Below are 23,696 nucleotides of genomic sequence, written 5' to 3' on the forward strand. Positions count from 1 at the left end.
TTTGTAATTGAGTCTGCTTGGCTTTTGTACTCTTCTGTAATTTTTAAGTACTTTTTTGTCATTAAGTAACTTGCACCAGGCATCAACAGTCATTAGAAAGTCACATAAGGCATTTGAACTCGCCAGAACACCTAGATGTATCAATTAAACATTTGGGATGTGAAGGTCAAAGTATTAATCATTAGGTAGTGACACCACACACCATCTTATCTCAAATAAGCAGACATACAAATTACCTTGTGGTGCCTCATTATCTTTGTGGAAAAGCTGTAAACTTAAAATAACAGATTTCCCACCAAGACATCACAAAGAAGAAAAAAATTTTAAAGAAACTTGTTTCTCTTCCATATTCTCTTGTTTTAAAATCTATTTTTTTTTTAAATGGGCAAATGGCTGTACTGATAAAATGGCCACCGCTGACCACATGATGGTAGTTCTGGAAGTTTCTTAGCAGTATAAAAATGGACAGAGGCAAACACATCAAACCCTGGAATGTAACACTCCTTGCATTGTATAAACATTCCAGCCAAGCCAACACAAAAGGATAGTAAGTGAAATGTCTGCACCAGCCAGCTATGGACAAAGGCAGAGCTATTTGTGACTCATTTCCAACATTATGCTAATGATTCTACAGTTACCTGCTCAAAACACAATGGATTTTAACAAGGGGGCCTTGTTATCTGAATAGCTTGACCTCAAACCACCCTGTTACATATAGATACTTGAACTGTTTGAATTGCTTTAATTAATTATACAACTTTTGGGTTTTATCTTCAGTCACTGCTTAACCTCAGAAAAGAAACAGGATTCCAGGTTGACTGCCATTTACCACCTAGCAGAGCAGTTAACAGAATCAGAGCTCTGTCCAGGCTTTTAAATTACCTGGCCCTCTTCTACACTGTAGTACTGGAACATCTGAACTTCTGTATCTTCACCTAGAAGACTAATTCATCTCTACATGCTTTCTTTCATCACGGAAGTCAGTCATTGCTTCTGGAAAAGCGGATCACCCTGCAACGGTTTCAGCCTACTAGTCCCTGAAGGATTGCACCATTGGACCTTTTGAATCTGGACGCTGGACTCACGTGAAACCATAATTCTTATTTTTATCGTGGTCTTTGTCCTGAGCCTCTTCTTCCCCTCATCCCTCTTTTATTGTATGAATGCAAAAAAAAAGGGGCAGAAACCCCTTCCTGCGTTTTGTCTGTGTGCAAAATAAACTAACCTTCTTATTTTACCTTATCTCGAGTTTGCTGTGGGGTTATTAAAAGAGGGAAACCAAACAATCAAAAACACCTTTGCGTTTATGGACGGGTAGTGAGCAGAGAAATCAGGGCTGTTTTAAATTAAACAATTAAATTAAATTAATTGTCTGTAACACAGGGAAAAGCTGTAATGAGAAGGACACTCCCCCAAGTGACTGACACCTTAGGGAACCAGGAGATAACAGGAAGTGACATCGGTAAACTGACCATGTCCCTTAACAGACTAATTGGGCATTAATCACGTACCAATCAGGGACTGATCATGTACTACTTGGACAGAGAGGTGTCAGCTGTGGCTCAGTTCATAGCACCCTCCCTTTGAATCAGAAGGTTGTGGGTTCATGTCCCACTCCTGGAAACCAAGAACTGTGAATATACTCGAAAGAGTTACAATCTGTGACTGTTGATAAATCGAAAGAGTTACTACTTCGACAGAGCTCAGGGATGCTACTCACCATGTTCAGAGTTAGTGGCTAGCAAGGGTTAATATGCAGCAACTTTCAGTGCTCAGGCATGAGGATGCAAGAAAATAGATGATAGACTTCAGGCCGCAGTTGACCAGAAGTCGTGAGCCAGTGTTCTCGGGTGAACTGACTGCTTCCACTGCCTTTACCAAGGATTGCATTTTTGTACTTATTGCAATTAACTTAATAAATTCTGTGAAGCATATGATGGCACACTTGTACCCAGAATGGTTTATAGCTAGTCAGAACTGGAAGTCTCTTTTAGATCAGCTCTTCCAACTCAGTCTAACAATTGAAATAGACTGAAGTCTTACAATTAAAGTCAGAGTACTCCAGACCGTACACACTGAGCAACTATTCATCCTCAGTAGTATCAACCTCCATTCTCAACTCATCTTGCCCTCTTTCCGAGCTCATTGCCTTCTTGACTTCCATTAATCTCTCCCCCCAGATAAACTTTCCCACCCATATTTACAGCCAGTGCTTTACCATGCTAGCTCATGGGGCACCTCTTTTGCTAGCTTCTCAATCAGACAAGGCTTTGCTCAAATCCTCGGATTTTCACGTAATTCAAGTAATTTTAAAGAAAAACAATTAAACTCACCATATCTCTGATCAACAGCTTCCACTTCTTCATTTTCCTCCTCCCCAATTACAGGCATTGCACAGGCACTGTTTAAACCAACAGCAAATGCATTGCTTTGTCTATTTAAATTGCTGTGTAAAAGCTGCAAGCAAAATGAATAGTTGATTGGAATGTCAACAGTGCAGATAATGAGATTGAGTTTTTTTAAAATCTGCAAAACAAGTCAATTTATTTTGATTCCAGTTGTAAGATCAAACAAATGATCAGTCCTCCTGTGTGACTGCCAACAGTACTCTGTAATTTACACAAGTGTGCCATTTATCTAGCTTTTTGGTGAAAGTAGCTTACTTTCCCCCCGACCAGTTCCTTTGTTCCCCACTCAGCAATTTGGCAGGTCGACATATTAATACACTGGCCCACAAGCCAACTTAAGAAATTCTGCACTCACTTCGTCAATGGAAATAGACTACTCCTGATTTTTGTCATTTTTGTGCTACATTTCAATTAAACAAATAAGAACGTAGGAATGTAGCACTAAGAATCTGAAGTCATAATTTAACTAAATTTTAAGTTCTGTAAATTGTGGACAGAGACTACATGCTTGGTTGATATCCTTCTAAAATGTAATTTCAAATGTACATTGTTAATTTTAAATCCTGGGCACACTTCATTTGGTTCCATACAACAAAATGTTACACAATTTACTTTTCGAAGTCAAGAAAACAAACAAGTACTATAATGATATGGCGGAATATTCGAGGAAAACAGACCAAAATTAAGAAACTGAAGAATTAGTTCAAAATGGGCAGCAGCACAGAGGGATATTGCACATAAAGTAATTTTATGCAAGCTAAATCTGAAACACTTTCAACCAGTGGTTGATGTACTTAATTAAAAGACATTAAACAATCAAACTACAGCATCTTTAAACTAGTCCCATTACATAAACTAGTCACATTCATTTTGGGATGAAAATCTTCAGCTCTTCTGTCCAACTACTGCTATAGCTTTGGTAGGAGTGCAGCAGAATGGCCAGAAAATAAACCAGGATATTTTTAAGTGAAGTTCCAGCCTGCACTGGGAGTTCCAAAGGACCTTGTAAGGGGCGAGAAGGGCCTTTGTTCCTTACAAGTGTTGGTCATGCAAAGGGGAAAGAAAAATGTGACCTTGATCTCCAAGAGAGTCAACATATCTTCAGAGGCCAGCAATTTTTAAAATTCATTCATGGAATGTGGGCGTCACTGACTGGGTTAGCATTTATTGCCAATGCCAAATTGCCCTTGGGATGGTGGTGGTAAATGCCTTGTTAGGGAGTTCCAGGATTTTGACCCAGCGACATTGAAGTAACGGCGATATATTTCCAAGCCAGGAAGGGGTGCGGCTTGGAGGGGAAATTCCAGGTGGTGGTGATGCCATGCACCTGCTGCCCTTGTCCTTTTAGATGGTAGTGGTCATGGGTTTGGAAGGTTATATTTAAGGAGCCCTGGGGAGTTTCTGCAGTGTATCTTGTAGATTGTACACACTGCTCCCACCGTGCATCGGTGGTGGAGACTGAATGTTTGTGGATGGCGTGCCAATTAAGCGGGTTGCTTTGTCCTGGATGGTGTCAAGCTTTGAGTGTTGTTGGACCTGCACTCATCCAGGCAAGTGGAGAGTATTGCATCATGCTCCTGACTTGTGCCTAGTAGATGGTGGGCAGGCTTTGGGGAGTCAGGAAGTGAGTTACTTGCCACAGGATTCCTAGGCTCTGACCTGCTCTTGTAGCCACAGTATTTATATGACTAATTCAGTTCAGTTTCTGGTCAATGCTAACCCCCAGCATGTTGATTGTGGGGGATTCAGCAATGGTAATGCCATTGAATGTCATGGGGCAATGGTTAGATTCCCTCTTGTTGGAAATGGTCATTGCCGGTCATAAATGTTACTTGCCATTTATTAGCCCAAGCCTGGAAATTGTCCAGATCTTGCTGCATTTGGACATGGACTGCATCAGTATCTGAGGAGTCACGAATGGCACTGAACATCATGCAATCATCAGCAAATATCCCCACTTCTGACCTTATGATGGAATGATGGTCATTGATGAAGCAGCTGAAGATGGTTGGGCTTAGGACACTACCCTGAGGAACTCCTGCAGTGATGCCCTGGAACTGAGATGACTGACCTCCAACCATCACAAATATATTCCACTGTGCTAGGTATGACTCCCACCAGCAGAAAGTTTTCTCCTGATTCCCATCAAGTCCAGTTTTGCTAGGGCTCCTTGATGCCACACTTGGTCAAATGCTGCCTTCATATCAAGGGAAGTCACTATCACCTCACCTCTGGGGCGCTGCTCTTCTGTCCATAGTGGAACCAAAGCTGTCATGAGGTCAGGAGCTGAGTGATCCTGACAAAACCCAAACGGAGTTTCTAAGCAAGTGCCCCTTGATAGCGCTGTTGATGACCTCTTCCATCACTTTACTGACGATCAAGAGTAGACCAATGGGGCGGTAAATGGCTGGGTTGGATTTGTCCAACTTTTCGTAGATGGGACATACCTGGGCAACTTTCCACAACGCTGGATAGATGCCAGTGTTGTAACTGTACTGGGCCAACTTCGCTAGGGGTGTGGCAAGTTCTGGGGCATAAGTCTTCAGTACTATTGTCGGAATATTGTCAGGACCCATAGCCTTTGCAGTATCCAGTGCCTTCTGCCACTTCTTGATATCACATGGAGTAAATTGAATTGAATTGGCTAAAGACTGGCATCTGTGATGCTGGAGACCTCTGGAGGAGGCTGAGATGGATCATTCACTTGGCACTTCTAGCTGAAGATTTTTGCAAATGCTTCAGCCTTATCTTTTGCATGGATGTGCCGGGCTCCTCATCATTGAGGATGGAGCCTCCTCTTCCAAAGAGTTGTGTAATTGTCCACCACCATTCACGACTGGATGTGACAGGACTGCAGAGCTTAGGTCTGATCTGTTGGTTGTGGGATCGCTTAGTTCTGTCTGTTGCATGCTACTTAGGACTACTTGCATGCCAAACAGCATGTGTTGTAGCTTCACCAGGTTGACACCTCATTTTTTTAGGTATGCCTGGTGCTGCTGCTGCACTCTTCATTGAGCCAGGACTGATCCCCTGGCTTGGTGGTAATGGTAGAGTGGGGGATATGCTGGGCTGTGAGGTTACAGATTGTGGTCGAGTACAATTCTGCTGCTGATGGCCCACAGAGCCTCATGGATGCCCAGTCTTGAATTGCTGGATCTGTTCTAAATCTATCCCACTCAGCACAGTGGTGGTGCCACACAACACGGTGAAGTGCATTCTGAATGTGAAGATGGGAATTCGTCTTCACAAGGACTGTACGGTGATTGCTCCTACCAATGCTGTCATGGACAGATGCATCTGTGGCAGGCAGATTGGTGAGGATGAGGTCAAGTATGTTTTTCTCTCTTGTTGTGGTTCCCTCACCGCTGCAGACCCAGTCTATCAGCTAAGTCCTTTAGGACTCAGCCAGCTGGTCAGTAGTGGTGCTACTGAGCCACGCATGGTAATGGACACTGAAGCCCCCCACCCAGAGTACATTCTGCACCCTTGCCACCTTCAGTGCTTCCTCCAAGTGGTGTTCGACGGAGGAGTACTGACTCATCGCTGGGGGGGGTGTTTAAACATGGTAATCAGCTCTGTGTTACATTGCCCATGTTTGATCTGGTGCCATGAGACATCATGGGGTCCAGAGCAGAAATTCAGAACTCCCAGGGCAACTCTCTTTTGACTGTATACCACTGTGGCCCCACCTCTGCTGGGTCTGTTCTACTGTTGGGACAGGACATACCCAAGGATAATAACGGTGGTGTCTGGGACATTATCTGTAAGGTATGGTTCTGAGGGTATGACTATTTCAGGCTATTGCTTGGCTAGTCTGTGAGACAGCTTTCCCAATTTTGGCACAAGCCCCCAGATCTTAGCAAGGACGGCTTTGCAGGGTTGACAGGGACGAGTTTGCTGTTGTCACTTCTGATGCCTAAGTTGGTGCCGGGTGGTTCATCTGGTTTCATTCCTTATAGACCGTAGCTGTTTGATACAACTGAGTGACTTGCTAGACCATTTCAGAGGGCATTTAAGAGTCAACTACATTGCATGTCCACTGCTAAACAGCATACTGCCTTCAATATGGATTGAGATCCACTTAGGGGTTCAGGTTGGGGGTATGGCCTGGACAATGGAACAAGAATAGCTGTATTTAAGCCAATCACCTTACAAAGGGGCTGTCTCATTGTTCCAAGGAAGGGGAAAGAAGCATACCCTCTCCTCAGGTCAGGTCATTTATGGCATTCTGGGTAGGCAGGCACGAGGAACACCATACTGGCATGGGAATCAGAATTAAATGAGGTGCCTTCCCACTGTTCTACGTGAATCAGTTGGACGTGATCGGTGGGCTCAATCCCAGCGTAATTATGCAAATATCTGCCCTTAGTTGTTAAACAAACACAACTACTTTTTGTCATCTTAGCCAGTCAATTATGCAAAAAAAAATCCTCACCAACATAAAGGATTTTGATGAGTGACAATGTTCAGCCAAAAATCAGATTTATTAAAAAAAATTGCATACTCCTGCCAAATAGATTCTCACAGATACACAAGCTTACCAAAGGCACTTGTACTTCCTTTGGCTTGTCTTGGTGCAAATCATTTTCTTTGGCTGAAAAACAAATTATTTATGAAGAAACATGCAAATCTATTGTAAGCACTTTTTAGCTTTTCCTGACACTCGTTCCTAAAATTCAGAATCTAATGCTACAGTCTGAATACCAAGGAATCTATTTCTAGGCACCATGGGGTCAGAATCTAGGTGACAGTTGTGATTTGAGAGCACGAGCTGAAGTGCAGAAATCCTGCAAAACCCCTAAAAATATGTTTAGCTAATAGTAAATGGAGGTTAGTGGAGGCAAACAACAGAGAATCAACAGCATGCCCTTAAGAATGGTAGTCAGTAAAGCCTGCTATGCATAAAACTTGGGAGTGAAGAATATTTATCAACAGAAGAATGTGACAAGAGGAAGAATGTGTTGGAGGATTGTAAATGTAAGGTTCTGGGGGAAATTGAAGAAGCAGCAGCAAAAAAGAAATGCCATTAAAAGAGTAGGTTGGAACCAGGGAAGATTCACATACAAATTATCAAGACTGAAACAGGACAAAGAAACAGAAAAATCTAAGCAAAAGGAGGACAACCAGTAGAACTGAAATAGGCAAATCCAGCCAAAACAACGTACAAGAAAAATCAACTGCTTAATAGAAAGTGCAAGATGAAATTTCAATGGTTGCATGATGGGGGAATTTTTTTTAAAAAAATTACTCGTTCATGGGATGTGGGTGCTGTTGGCTAGGTGGGAATCTATTGCCCATGAGGTGGTGGTGGTGGTGAGCCACCATCTTGAACCGCTGCAGTCTATGTGGTATAGGTACACCTACAATGCTGTTAGGGAGGGAGTTTCAGGATTTTAACCCAGGGGCAGTGAAAGGACTGCGATATAGTTCTGAGTCAGGATGGTATGTGGTTTGGAGGGGATTTTGCAGGTGATGGCATTCCCATGCATCTGCTGCCCTTGTCTTTCTGGGTAGTAGAGGTTAAAGGTTTGTAAGATGCTGTCGAAGGAGCCTTGGTGAATTGCTGCAGTGCATCTTGCAGATGGTACATACTGCTGCCACTGAGCCTCGGTGGTGGGAAGAGCACACATTTAAGATGGTGGGTGGGTTGTCCTGCTTTGTCCTGGATGGGGTCAAGTTTCTCGAGTGTTGTTGCAGCTGCACTCATCCAGACAAGTGCAGAGTATTCCATCACACTCATGACTTGTGCCATGTAGATGGTGGACATGCTTTGGGGAGTCAGGAGGTGAGTTACTCACTGGAGAATTCCCAGCCTCTGACCTGTTCTTGTAGCTACCTTATTTATAAGGCTGGTCCAGTTCAGTTTCTGGTTAATGGTAACCCTCAGGATGTTGATAGTGAGGGACTCAGCAATGGTAATGTCACTGAATGTTAGGAGGGGGGAGATGATCAGATCCTCGCTTGTTGGAGATGGTCATTGCCTGGTATTGTATGGCACGAATGCTATTTGCCACTTATCAGCCCGAGCCTAATCATTGTCCAGGTCTTGCTGCATATGGACACAGACTGCTTCAGTATCTGAGGAGTCACAAATGGTGCTAAAAATCATCCGTAAACATCCCCCCGATCTTAAAATGGAAGGATGGTCACTAATGAAGCAGCTGATGATGGTGGTTGGGCCTAGGACACTACCCAGAGGAACTCCTGCAGTGATGTCCCAGGATTGAGATGATTGACTTCAACAATCACTACCATCTTCCTTTTGTGTTAGGTATGACTCCAACCAGTGGAGAGCTTTCCCCCATGATTCCCATTGACTTCAGTTTTGCTAGGACTCCCTGATGCCATACTCAGTCAAATGCTGCCTTGATGTCAAGGGCAGTCACTCTCACCTCTGGAGTTCAGCTCTTTGTTTCCATGTTTTGTTCAAGGCTGTAATGAGGTCAGGAGTTGAGTGACCCTGACAGAATCCAAACAGTGTCAGTGAGCAGGATACTGCTGAGTAACTGCCACTTGATAGCACTGTCGATGACACATTCTATTACTTTGCTGATGATTGAGAGTAGACTGGTGGGGCAGTAACCGGCCGGATTGGATTTGTCCTGCTTTGTGTACAGGGCATACCTGGGCAATTTTCCACATTGCCAGTTAGATGCCAGTGTTGCAGCTGCACTGGAAGAGTACAATTACAACGCTGATTTAAACAAAATCAGATACCAAAGCCAAGAAATGAAATGCAGATTTAAACTACAATGAGGCATGTAACGGGGGCCAAACTAAGATAGGATAGGGTAGTTATGAAGATGCAACAAAACTGGAGAGCAGTCAATTCATTCAGCAAGATAAATTACCTGAAAAAGCCAACCATGGAGCATAATTAGACAAGAACAATGATATACCAAAACTGCAAAAGAAGCTAGATATTGCAACTTAAAGCCCACAAAATAATTAAGATGATTAGTGCAGAATATGTGTGGCTCAGTGCTAATGACTATTATCATTGGATATCCAGAGTGAAATTATTCTTGTGTACTGTCATAATCTTAATCAAATCCATGTCAAAGATTGAGAGAGCCGATGGAATGTAATAAATCACAGTATATTCATTGCATTGATTACAAAGGTGAAATGCTGAAAATGTACATTGCCTAATAAAGTTCAATTATTGTTACACTTTAACCTGAAATTTCTCTCCTACAATATTGCAAATGTAGTATACTTCACTGTGATTTAGGTTGAATATATAGCATCCCAAAAATGTTCACTGTTTTACTTCTAAAATGTGTGAGCAATGATAAAAATTTTGAGCTTACCAAATTAACAATCTACAGGAATTAACTGAAGATGATTAAAATATTGTTACACTTAAATCCATAAACTAACAAAATACATATTATACCACCTCTAAAAAGGCAGGAGAACCTTTGGGTTACAGCTTAAGCAAGTGAACTTTGTTAAACAAATATCTTGAGAATTGTTTTTCTCATCACCAATCCAAATGTACTAAGTTTTATATTCCTTCTTCATACACAATTGATTTTCTTTAATCTTAATACAGCTTAGCTCATTCTATGCAAATAGCTTAAACATAGAAAATAGAAGGAGTAGGTCATTTGGCCTTGAGCCTTCTCCACCATTCAGTGCGATCATGGCTGAAACTCTCTCTCTTAACACTATACTCCCGCTCTCTCCCCATACCCGACACCTTTAGAGTCTAGAAATCTATTTCCTTCTTAAATATATTCAGTGACTTGGCCTCCACAGCGTTCTATGGTAGAGAATTCCACAGGTCCACCACCTGGGTGAAGAAGTTTCTCCTCATCTCAGTCCTAAACGGCCTACCCGGTATCCTGAGATTGTGATCCCTTGTTCCAGACCCCTCCAGCCAGAGGAAGCATCATCCCTGCATTCAGTCTGTCCAGTCTTGTCAGAATTTTATACATTTCAATGAGATCCCCTCCTATTCTTTTAAACTCCAGTGAATACAGGCCTAGTCAGCCCAATCTCTCCTCATACGACAATCCTGCCATCCCAGGAATCAATCTGATGAACGTTCATGGCACTCCTTCTATGGCAAGTATATCCTTTCTTAGGTAAGGAGACCAAAAACTGCACACAATACTTCAGGTGTGGCCTCACCAAGGCCCTGTATAGCTACAGTAAAGACTGCCATGAGAATCCAGGTAGAACATGGAATTGAATAAAGTACTTGATTTAAAAAAAACTGAATAACTGAGAAGTGCAATGCTAGGTTAGTACTTCGGTCTGCTGTTTCTTATCTACATAAGTAACTTGGATGCATTACCAAATTGTAAGCTGCTTGTATTCAGTAATGACACAGAATTTGTAGAGACAGAAGATGCAGTTAGTATTTTGAAGAATTTAAAAATCAGTGAAAACAAACAGTCACAATCACTGAACCATTTGGCCCATCATGCCTGTGAGACTCTTTGAAAGAGTTATCCCCGCTGCACTGCTCTCTCCATATAAACCTGATATGCTCAAAAAGGAAAAAAAATCTCCAATTCCCTTTTGCAAGTTACTACTGAATCAGCTTTCACTATGCTTTTGAAAGTTACCATTCTGTTTCCACCACCATTTCAGGCAGTGTCTTCCAAATCATAACTCTCAGTAAACCTCACAGTAAAAATTAAAAACTTCTCATCTCCTCCTTGGTATTTTTTGCCAATTATCTCAAATCTGTCCTTTGATTATTAACTCTCATGCCAGTGGATGCAGTTTATCACTACCAACTCCATCAAAATTCTTGAACATCTTGAATAAATTCCAGATAATTTTTTTGTTTGAAAGAGAACAAATGTCAGTTTCTCTAGTCTCTCCACAAAAGTCTCATGCATGGTACCATTTTAGTAAATCTCTGCGCTCCCCATTATCCTGCAGTATGATACCCAGAATTGAACAAAATAATCCATCTGAGGGCTAAGCAGCAATTTATCACAGTTTAGCATAACATCTTTGCTTTTGTACTCTATGCCCCTATATAGAGAAAATATTCAAATTTTGAGAACACAATAATATATATAATGAAGGGAATAGAATTAGCACAGGGGAAAATGAAGTTACAACTGGCTTAAAACTTTCAAAATTTGGAGGAACAATTAAAAGAGCAAATGGAATGCTGGGTTATATTGTTATAACTAGTTAGGCCACAATTCTGACTGACCCACTTCAAATGATATATGCAGTGGTGAGGAGGCAAAGAAGAGTGATAAGAAGGATCACAAGTGCAAAGAGGGCTAAGCTATGACAAGATATCAAGCATTTGTGAGGCCAGTTGGCCAAAAGGATGAATTAAATTAATGAGAAGTAATTTTAAAAATAGATCTCAGAAATCAATTCAACAGTTGGCAAATGTGTTAAATAATCTTAAATGGTAAGGCAGTACAGTCAAAAATATTAGGTGTGTACAAAATGCAGCTAATGCTTCGTTGAGTGAATTGGAATACGAGGGGGACAAGTTCTCTGAGCCTAGGAACAATGAACAAAAATAAATCATTCAGCCTAACCAGCCAACTCTGCCATTTTGCTAGCCATGACAGCATGATCTTTTTTAGTAGTCCCCTGCCTTTCTCTATTGCCCATATCATATTGGCTAGCTGTCTTTTTGTAACTGATAATCTGTGCACTTGGGGAAAAAATATAAAACCTGACAGCAATAAAAAGCATTTAAGCCTGAAACTGCATTCACAACTCACCTTTACATATAATAACTGTTGGATTCAACGATGGAGGAGTTGCTAATGAACTTGTCCAAGACATGTCAGGATCCACCTCCGCTCCAAGGCTTTCTGAAATCTGCTTTGACATGACCTAGTTAAGAAATAAGATTTGAAATATTTTTCTTTAAAAGCAAAACAACAACAAAAACAAAAATAAATGAATCCTTACCTCAGATGATACTGGAGGGCTAAAAAATGAACATCCATCATCTGGAAGAAAATATTTTAAAAGAATTTTGAACAATTGTGCACCTTGCTATAAAACTTAATTAACATTTTGCAGAAAGTTGTAGCAAAGTGCATCTCACTCTATTTGTTAATTCCCCTGTATGAAGAGTACATGCTTTATTACCAGTTGTCAGACTTAATCTTTCTAATTAATCTAATTTAATTTTAACTGAGTGGTGAACATTTTAGCCAATTCCCTGGTCAACATTTGGAAGTGTCATGAGCAACTGGACAAGTTATTGCAGGGTTACTATACAAAATCACAGAGGTTACACCCACCTTGGACAGAGTAAGGATGCTGTGGAGTCCTGCATGTATTATGCAAGACAGCAGGGCTAGAATGATGTAAAATAAAAATGAATTAGTCTCCTTTTTTGAATTTGTATGTCACAATCTTAACGTTACTATGAGCAATGATTTATGGAGCATTTTCCTCTTCAATGCAGATATGGTTATTCAGATTTACAGTATTTCCTTTTTTCAGGGGGAAGGGATGTTAAGTGTGTGGGACCAACACTCAAAAACTTAAATACTTGATTTATTTTATGTGCAATTCATACATTAGAATTTCCTGGGGTTAAGTGTAAGCATGTATTACCTCTGAAACCTAACAGTTTTAAATTAGGTCCCAGAGCTGAAATAAACTTCAAAGACCTGCATTTTTGACATACCAACTGTGAATCAATTTTTTATTCCCATTATAAATGCAAACTACAGCAGTTTTTTTGTTTAATGCAAAAATGTACAGTATCCTTTCACTGATTAACTTCCCTACTCCTAAATTCAAAAGAATTATCAATATTTTCTAAAAGGCTTCAATGGTAATTGCTAAAATGGTAATCTCACTCTTTGGAAAAACAAGGGACAGAATACTGCCGTCGGCATGCAGGGGTGGGCCCATCACGCCAGTGCGTAAAATGACGCGCAATGACATCGGGCGTGCATCCTGACGTCATTTCAATATTTCGTTTGCCTGATGCCTGCCGAACTGTCAACGGCCTGTTAAAAAAGTAATTTACCTTATTAACAATGCTGCCCATCCAACCTTAAGGTTGGTAGGCAGGCGAAAAGCCCAAGCGGCCTTTGCATTTTCCAGGAAACCTCAACCACGGACGGGATGAGGCTTCCTGAAGGTTTAGTAAACTTAATAAATTTTCTGAACTTCACAAAATGTCCCAGCTCATATGACACTGTCACATGAGGGGACATGTTTAAATAATTTTTTAACTTCATTTTAAAAAAAGTTCTATTAGCTACTTAATCTCCTTAAGCTCCATGCCTCGGAGATTGCTGCACTCTTTCGTGCGCATGCACGAAAGGGCGCAGGCCCCAACTCTCCCTCCTCCCCCTGTCTGCACGGGTAGCACTGAGCACTACTGGCTGCGCGTTACGCTGGGCGGGCCTTAATTGGCCCGCCCCTGTAAAATGGAGGCGCGCCTGCCCATGCTTGCTCCCAAACAGCCCGCCCGCCTGCCTTAGGAAAAACTCACCCCAACAACTTCAGTTATTCGGGCAATAGTGATCCCCTCTGCTTAAAATAGAATGTTGCATTTTATGAATCAAGCTTTGATGTGAAGCTTTTCTTCCTAAACTCTAGCACTGATAAACATGCCTGAAATTATTTTACAGGTTGAATGCTCTCTCACATCATTTTGTGCAGTCATTGAATGAAGTCTCAAGTAACTGTACCATGATGTAAATTGCACATTGGAAAAAATAGTTTCACTATGCAGCAATACTTAACGCTTGGAAGTGCAGTAAATGAACAGTTCTGTTGCTTGCTATGGCTTTAACAACAAAATTGAACATTGATTTTCTTTTCTCTACCAATAGGACAGATTACCAAATGGAATTTGTTGTCACTAGGCATATGGAATCTATGGCGCTATAAAGCACTATAAATTAGTTAATCTATACATTCATTATATTTGTTTGGCTGTGTTCGATTACATCTCCCATAGATACTACTCCTCCCGCTCCCCCCTTCAAAAGTTTCAAATTTGATTTGATCTCCTCCAAGAACAGTTAATGGCTGAAATAGGAGTATGGGAATAGGCTAACCAACCAGGAGATTAAAAGAAATAAAACTCCACTTAAAACAAAAAGACAGTACCATTTTAAACAACAAAAGACATTCTCCATATTTAATTATGTAATGAAGAAGGAAAATAGAAGACAGCCCACATGTGAAAGCCTTCAAAATGATGCTAGTCAAAAGGCAATCATACTAAATAATTTCAGAGGGGAGTACCACAATTCTTTCTCCAGTACATACAAATTACATAACTACACAAATTTCACAAAAGAAACTTCAACAAAACAATCACTTGAAGGTGCATGATACTTGGATGATAGCCTACATTTGCATTCTGCACCTCCTGAAAATGTTATAATTTAATGGTTCGTTGTCAATAATGTAACTTGCCACAAAATAAGTAATGTGCTAGAAACAGAAAGGGCTAGGGCAAGGGCTTGCATCCACAGCACCCTTCTCTTTGCTTATCATCTCAGTGGTATGTGAGCGCCCATGCTATGCGCAAACTGGCTGCCGCATTTTCATGCAACAGTGACCACACTTCATAAGTACTTTGTTTAAAAGACAATATAAGTCTAAGTTCTTTCCTTCAATTGATTTCAAAATTATCATCCTCATTTTGAAATTCCTCCTTGGGTTTGCCCCTTACTATCTTTATAAGCTCCGCAATCCTGAGAGGTATCCGCATTCCTTCAATTCAGGCCTTTTACGCATCCAGATTTTTAAAAAAAAATCATTCCACCATTGGCAATGTCTTCAGCTGCCTCTGGACCAAGCTCTGGAATTCCCTATCCTAAATCTCTCCTCTTCTCTCTCGGCATTTAAAAAAAAAAATTCATTCATGAGATATGGGCATCGCTGGCTAGGCCAGCATTTATTGCCCAACCCCAACTGCCCTTGAGAAGGTGGTGGTGAGCTGCCTTCTTGGACTGCTGCAGTCCACATGGTGTAGGCACACCCACAGTGCCATTAGGGAGGAAGTTCCAGGATTTTGCCCCAGCAACAGTGAAGGAATGGCGATATATTTCCAAAGTTAGGATGGTGTGCGGCTTGGAGGGGAACTCCCAGGTGATGGTGTTCCCATGCATCCACTGTCCTTGTCCTTCTAAATGGTAGCAGTCGTGGGTGTGGAAGGTGCTGTCTAAAGAGCCCCTGGTGAGTTTTTGCAGTGCATCTTGTTGATGGTACACACTACTGCCAGTGTGCATCGGTGGTGGGGGATGTGAATGTTTGTGGGTGGAGAGCCAATCAAGTAGGCTGCTTTGTTCTGGATGGTGTCAAGCTTCTTGAGTGTTGTTGGAGCTGCACACATTCCAGGCAAGTGGAGAGTATTCCATCACACTCCTGACTTGTACCTTGTAGATGGTGGACAGCCTTTGGCCGGGGGGGGGGGGGGGGGGGTGGTCAGGATGTGAGTTACTCGCCACAGAATTCGTAGCCTCTGACCTGCTCTTGTTGCCACATATTTATATGGCTAGTCCAGTTCAGTTTCTGGTCAATGGTAACCTCCAGGATATTGATAGTGGGGAATTCAGCAATGGTAATGCCATTGAGTGTCATGGGGCGATGGTTAGATTCTCTCATGTTAGAGGTGGTTATTGCCTGGCACTTTTGTGGCGTGAATGTTACTTGCCACTTGTCAGCCCAAGCCTGGATCCTTCTTAAACCTCTTACCAAACTTTAGGTCTCCTGTCCTACTAATTCCTTACCTGGCTCAGTCAAATTTTGTTTGGTAATGCTCCTGGTTTGTGTCTTGGGATGTTTAACAATGTTAAGGCACAATATAAATACAAGTTGCTGTTTTTGAAGAAAGTAACAAATAAATGTGCAAATATGAGTTTAAAAATAAATGGTTCAAGTTCTGACTGATTCCTCCTAACTTGCCTATTCTGATGAGGTCACTGAATATCTTCCAGCACTGAACAGGGGCAATGGGTTACTGGAGGGGCCATTCACAGTCAAAGTTGCCTCCTTTCACTGGACCTGTACTATATGCATTGTGGACTTCCTTCCCTCAGTCCAAAAGGGTTCGTTCCTCCTAGGCTGCATTTCAGCTGGTAAACCAACAAATATTTATATAGCGACTTTAATGTAAAAAAAAGTTCCAAGGTGTTTCACAGGAGCATTATAAAACAAAGTATGACACTGAGCCACTTGCAAGATATTAAGTCAGAGGAGGTAGGTTTTAAAGGGTTTCTTGTAGGATGAAAGTGAGGTAAAGAGGAGGAGAGAGGTACAGGAGGGTATTCAAGAGCTTGGAGCCTAGGTAATTGAAGGCGCTACCAGCAATGGTGAGCAATTAAAATTGTGGATGCACAAGAGGCCAGAATTATAGGAATAAAGATACCTCAGGAGGTTTGTGGGGTTGGAGGACATTACAGAACTAGGGAGTGGAGAGGCCATGGAGGGATTTGAAATGATGATGAACATTTAAAAATCAAGATGTTGCTTGACCAGGAGTCAATGTAGGTAAGTGATCACAGAAATTATAGGGAAACAGCACTTGCTCAGAGTTGAGACATGCACAGCATAGTTTTGCTAATTTCGAGTTTACGGAGGGTAGAATGTGGGAGACCTGCCAGGAGTGCATTTGAATAATTGAGACTAGAGGTAACATAGACATGAATGAGGGTTTCAGCAGCAGATTAGCTGAGATGTGGGGTAGTCAGGCAATGTTATAGAGGTGGGAATAGGTGGTTTTAGCGATGGTACGAATATGAATGTGACACCAAAAGAATGCAAACAGACTGAACTAATCTCAGACTGTTGCCAGAGAGAGGGATGGAGTTGGTAGCTAGGGCACAGAATTTGGAGAATGGACTGAAAACAATGACTTCAGTCTTCCTAATACTTAATTAGAAGAAACTGTTGCTTATCCAGTACTGAATATTGGATAAGAAGTTTGATAATTTAACAACAGTGGAGTCGTCGAGAGAGTTGATGGTGAGTTAGAATTGGGTGTCATCAGCATATATCTGAAAACTGAAATAAAAACAGAAAATGCTGGAAAAAAATCAGCAGGTCTGGCTGTTTCCCTCTCCACAGATGCTGAGTTAATGTTTTGAGTTTGTATGACTGAGCTGAAGAGAAGTAGAAACGTGATAGAATTTCTACTGTTTTAGGAGGGGGGGGTGGTGGAGCAGGTAAAAGAGGGCAGAATGTGGCAATAGGTGGGAGCTAAGGAGAGATTGACAAAGATGTCACGGACACAAGACAAAAGGGGTGTTAATGGTAGTGGTGAAGGCTAAAGAAGATGCTGATAGTGGCATAAAGGTTAGAAAGCAGGATATGTTAATAGCAGAACAAGGTCAGCACTCTGTAAAACAAAAACATAGAATAAGTGACAGATGGCCCTTTTGAGGGGGGTTGGTTGGGGAAAAAGGGATTAAGAAAAGGGATTAAAAAGAGGGATAAATGAATTTTAAAAATTTTTAAATTCAAAAAGGGATTAAAAAAGGGGTGAAGATAGAGGAGAAAGTTCATGGTCTGAAGTTGTTGAACTTCAGTCCGGAAGGCTGTAAAGTGCCTAATTGGAAGATGAGGTGCTGTTCCTCCAGTTTGCGTTAGGCTTCACTGTAGCATTGAAGCAGGTCAAGGACGGACATGTGGGCACAAAAGCAGGATGGTGTGTTGAAATGGCAAGCAACAGGATAGAGAGGAGAGATCATCCTCCGCCATTTCCGCCAACTCCAGCATGATGCCACTACCAAATACATCTTCCCATTAGCACACCCCACCCGCCTCCGGTCAGCATGCCATAGAGACCGTTCCCTCTGGGATACCCTGGTCCACTCCTCCATCACCCCCAACACCTCATCCTGTTCCCACAGCACCTTCCCATGCAATTGCAGAAGGTGCAACACCTGCCCATTTACCTCCTCATCGTCCAAGGGACCAAGCACTCCTTTCATGTGAAGCAGTGCTTCATTTGCACTTTCTTCAATTTGGTTTAACTGCATTCGTTGCTACCAATGCAGTCTCCTCCACATTGGGGAGACCAAACGCAGACTGGGTGACCGCTTTGCGGAACACCTTCGGTCTGTCCGCAAGCATGACCCAGGCCTTCCTGTTGTTTGCCATTTCAACACACCATCCTGCTCTCATTGCCCATGTCTATCCATATGCTGCAATGTTTCAGTGAAGCCCAACGTAAACTGGAGGAACAGCACCTCATCTTCTGATTTGGCACTCTACAGTCTTCCGGACTTAATATTGAGTTCAACAACTTCAGACCATGAACTCTCTCCTTAATCTTCATCCCTTTTTTAATCCCGTTTTTAAAACTTATTTTTACATTTTATTTACTTATTTTTATTCATTTATCCATTGTTTTATCCTTTATCCATTTTGCCATACTTTTTTCCCAACCACCACCTCCTCGCCTCCCCCCCACCACAAAAAGGACCACCTGTCGCTTCTCCTATGTTGTTCTTGCACAGAGTGTTGACCCTTGTTCTGCTATTAACATATTCTGCCTTCTTACCTCTATGCCACTATCAGCACCTTCTTTAGTCTTCACCACTATTCATTAACACTTACTTTGTCTTGTGGCCATGGCATCTTTGTCAATCTCTCTTTGGCCCCCACCTATTGTTGACCTTCTATCCTGCTTTACATGCTTCCCACCCCCGCCCCGAACTTAAACAGTATAAATTCCATCACATTTCTACTCTTTAGCTCTGAAGAAGTCATATGGACTCGAAACGTTAACTCTGTTTCTCTCTCCAAAGATGGCTGACTTTATCCAGTGTTTTCTGTTTTTATTTCAAATTTCCAGCATGCGCAGTATTTTGCTTTTACATCTGATAACTATTATGCCTTCGGACGATGTCGCCAATGGGCAGCATGGAGGTGAGAAACAGATGAAAAATTCTTAGAGAGTATTAAAAATTTAGCAGCTGGATTTCCCACTCCTTCCCATCCTCAGAACCAACCTCCCAACAGATGGGTAGAATGGGACGAGGTGCTCCCACCAACCATATTAATAGTCGGGTCACACCACCAGGTGGAATACGCTTCTGGCAGTAACTGTTTCCAGGAAGAAAAGTTAGCCTAGAGTGCCCTGTACTAAGATAAGAGAGAGAGAATTGAACATACCTTTTCATTAAAGAAATATCAGAGGTTGGGTTTGAGGTGCCATTCTCTGTTGTCTTGTATGGATGTATAATTCTTTGTGCCACAGTAGGATAACTACTGGTTCCTGTTAAACACAAATTCATATCAATTGTCTTGTTACATGGCAGTAAAATTGTTTTATTCATAATCATATTAAGATTGAGATCAATGTTATTTCTAGCCTTGCCGTATGTTAGCATTAAGTTAACATTACAATTATGCGATTGCTGTATATTGATGGACCAAACTTATTGATTATTCATTTTCCTTTCAAATTGCTCTACCTCCTCTGATCCCTTACATTAATTCGGGAATCTCTAAAGTTCTTCCCTTTTTGCCCTCTCTGTTCCTTATTCACAAAATTACCTTAGTGGTTTGTTACCTTTGCTATCTATATGGACACTACGGTTTCTACGTTCATAAAATTATGGAGCGTCAAAACAAACTAAACTAAAATAAAAGTTAATTTCAAGTTAAATAACAACTGTAGGGCAAGTCGATATAGGTACAAGTTGCTGAAATACAAGCCCGGGACTGATGTAGAAAGCACTTTTTCGTGCAAAGAATGATTTTCTGCGTAGGGATGGGGAGGTTTAAACTCTGGAATCATTCAAAGACAGTTATATGGTGGGATGGGGCAGGAAACAGACCTAAAAGTTTCTGTGGGAGTGTAAATTCCACAGATAGAATGGTCTCCCTCATTTATCTTTCTGAGCTTCCTTCAGATTCTATGTTTAGTGCTACCAACTTCCAAATTTCCACAACCCTCTACAGGCAATTAAAATTTGGTGTCAACTCTCGAAGGATAATAGTTTCTCATGGGTTTAACCAAGGTACACCTCCCATCTCTGATGGCTTATCTTTAGCCCTTCATCTTATGACCTTTTATGACTTTATGAGACTCCTACTCCTCCTTCTCCATTGCTTGATTTCCCTCCATGTCAAACACTCCTTCGCCTCTTCAATATCCCTTAACTCTTTCCAAGTCCAAGTTTGCACAAGACTTGAGTATGTTCCTCTTGATCTTTCATCTCTTGTTCCTTTGAAATTTCAAGTATTCTACTTGCTCTTCCCCCTCAAATTTTCATGTGCAGAGTCTAAATTTCAACATTCTCCTGTGCTACCTCACTCGTCTAGAATTTTAAAGTGATGGAGCTCAGCCTTTCTTTCAACCATGTAATCACTACTTCTTGATTTACCTCAGCCCTTTCATCTCTTTCAACCTTAATTATGTTGTGCATTATGGTGTTTAGCCCTTCAGCTTAAGTTTCTCAATAATAAAAAAAATGCCAACATCGCCCCAGTGTTAGGCCCAACTCTTTCGTGATACAGAATAATATGCTACAAAATAAGGTAGTTTGGCACCACAGCCTGACTTATGCTGCATCAGAAAACGCCACATTTAATGTGCAAGTTTTGAAAGCCCCAAAATAATGAACCCTCAGGATATCAAGCATGATAAATATTTTGGATTTTTTCCGAGATTTGATGATTTACCTCTTTTCAACCATGTTTGATCATTCCCTTTTTCTGGGGTGGATACTGAGGGGGTTATTAAAGTCAGACCACTGAAAATTGATGGAGTGCAATCTAGCTGGCTATACAAAGTCTGCTTCTGCCATGGTGTTTTGAAATAACTTGATGTAAAGCAACGGGCATCATCTCTAGGTTGTTTAAGCTGGTTAGAAGATGCTGACAAACTAAGTTCTTCAAACCAATTTGGACATAATGGTCCCAAATCTGTAATGAGACAAAACATTTTTAAAACAAGATATAAATGCAACCCTGATAATCACTGTAGTTAAGACAGAGAGAGAACAATAATCTTGAGATATGCATGTCACAGATTTTACCTATGTAATGCAGTTCTATAAAGCTGCAATATCACAAAACAATTTTAAGGTATCAGTAAAGTTGTACGTTCCCTACCTTCATGACAGAGGACTGTAAAATCAAACATGGCCCTCCCAGAGTTCTGTTCTGTCATCTGATTCAACAATGCAACCTCAACAGAACGTTACACCTGGCAGATCAGGTCATTAAAACTGGAAGCCATTTTATTTCAGCTATTCCTGTGAAAACAGAAAATATTTAAATTTCCAGAATGATTTTCGTGTTACAGAAGCAAAATGAAACCTCCAAATAATGGAAAAGTAGTTTTGTAGGTACTTGCCAACACACCATGAAGATGGCAGGTAGCAAATTTACCTAATTTTCTCTAGGTTACATTCAACGACAAATATTTTAACCAGAGTTCTATCACACAGGGCAATTTTACTTGGCTGTCAAAAAAAAAACATAGTATTGAATAAATCCATAAGGACACAAACCGGAGATAGGCCAGAAAGGAAAATGGACAGGCAAGGAAGACAGAGATAAAAACAAAAAGCTAAAAGCTACTGCGGATGCTGGAAATCCAAAACAAAAACAGAATTACCTGGAAAAACTCAGCAGGTCTGGCAGCATCGGTGGAGAAGAAATCAGTTAACATTTCGAGTCCTCACGACCCTTCGGCAGAACTGAGTATAGTTAGGAGAGAGGTGAAATATAAAAGAAGACAGTGGAAGACAGAGGATCACTGAGCCTCAGTCATGGTCACACAGGTCATCTAGTGACTGATCCAGGTGGCCTTGGTTCTTTGAGTGACATGAAAGCTGAATTGGAGGGTCAAATAAGGAGTTGTGGGAGAAGGAAGGGTATATTTGGGTTGAAAGACGTCCAAGAACTTAAGAGAAAAAGGGTAAATTAGGGATGACGGAGTCAAAAAAAAGGAGTTTTAAATGCAGCTTTTTCATGTGATGGCTAGCTTTGAAAGGGTGGTGCCAAAATTAGCAAGAAGTAATACTCCCAAAAATGGAGCCAAGATGGGAAAGTTTAGTAATGAGTAGTTGATGTGAGCAGGTTGAGGCAAAAGGCTGTGGATTTAAAAAAACGTGATGTGGGTGTTGCTGGGCTTTTTTTTGGGGGGGGGGGAATTTCCAGGTGGTGGTGTTCCCATCTATCTGCTGCCCTTGTCCTTCTTAATGGTAGTTGTGGGTTTGGAAGGTGCTGCCTAAGGAACCTTGGTGAATTTCTGCAGTGCATCACGTAGATGGTACACACTGCTACCAGTGTGCATCAGTGATGGAGACAGTGAATGTTTGTGGGTGGGGTGCCAATCAATCAAGCAGGCTGCTATGCCCTGGTGATGTCAAGCTTCGAGTGTTGTTGGAGCTGCACTCATCCAGGCGAGTGGAGAATATTCCATCACACTCATGACTTATGCCATGTAGATGGTGGACAGGCTTTGGGGAGTCAGGTGGTGAGATACTCACCACAAGATTCCTAGCCTCTTGTAGTCACAGTATTTATATGGTTAGTCTAGTTCAGTTTCTGGGAGAGTCAATTATCGTAATGCCTTTGAATGTCATGGGGAGATGGTTAGATCCTCTCTTGTTGGAGATGGTCATTGCCTTGCACTTGTGGCAAGTAACATTCGCAACACACTTGTCAGCCCAAGCTGGATATTGTCCAGGTCTTGCTACATTTGGACATGGACTGCTTCCGTATCTGAGGAGTCGTGAATGGTGCCGAACTTGTACAATTAGCAGTGAACATCCCCACTTCTGACCATATGTTGGAAGGAAGGTCATTGATAAAGCAGCTGATGGTTGGGCCAAGGATACTACCCTGAGGAACTCCTGCAGTGATGTCCTGGAACTGAGATGATTGACCTCCAACAACCACAGCCATCTTCCTTTGTGCTTGGTATGATTCCAACCAGTAGTGAGCTTCCACCTGCCAATTCCCATTGACTCCAATTTTGCTAGGGTTCCTTGACCCAAACTCGGTCAAATCCTGCCCTGATGTCAAGGGCGGTCACTCTCACCTCACCTCTGGAGTTCAGATCTTTTGTCCATGTTTGAACCAAGGCTGTAATGAGGTCAGAAGCTGAATGGCCCTTGCAGAACCCAAACTGCGCGTCAGTGAGGTTATCGCTAAGCAAGTGCCACTTGATAGCGATGTTGATACCCCTTCCATCATTTCACTGATGAGTAGACTGATGGGGCGGTAATTGGCTGGGTTGGATTTGTCCTGCTTTGTGTATAGGACATAGCTGGGCAATTTTCCACATTGCCAGGTAGATGCCAGTGTTGTAGTTATACTGGAGCAGCTTGGCTAGGGGCATGG

At 41.7% G+C, this 23,696-nt stretch overlaps 1 protein-coding gene across 1 annotated transcript in view; it reads right to left on the reverse strand.

Moving 5' to 3' along the window:
• The window catches only part of brca2 (BRCA2 DNA repair associated), a 129,881-nt gene that overhangs the window by 100,425 nt on the left and 5,760 nt on the right, over positions 1–23,696 (reverse strand). The window contains exons 2-9 of the mRNA XM_078545338.1: positions 21,456–21,598; positions 21,024–21,266; positions 19,509–19,611; positions 12,656–12,711; positions 12,318–12,358; positions 12,125–12,239; positions 6,950–7,002; positions 2,334–2,457 (exon numbers count right to left, since the gene is read on the reverse strand). Of these exons, the coding sequence (XP_078401464.1) occupies positions 2,334–2,457; positions 6,950–7,002; positions 12,125–12,239; positions 12,318–12,358; positions 12,656–12,711; positions 19,509–19,611; positions 21,024–21,266; positions 21,456–21,513 (793 nt within the window). The 5' untranslated portion in view covers positions 21,514–21,598. The remainder of the gene's footprint in view (positions 1–2,333; positions 2,458–6,949; positions 7,003–12,124; positions 12,240–12,317; positions 12,359–12,655; positions 12,712–19,508; positions 19,612–21,023; positions 21,267–21,455; positions 21,599–23,696) is intronic.

Source organism: Cetorhinus maximus, chromosome 7, assembly GCF_964194155.1.
Source record: "Cetorhinus maximus chromosome 7, sCetMax3.hap1.1, whole genome shotgun sequence".
NCBI lineage: Eukaryota > Metazoa > Chordata > Chondrichthyes > Lamniformes > Cetorhinidae > Cetorhinus > Cetorhinus maximus.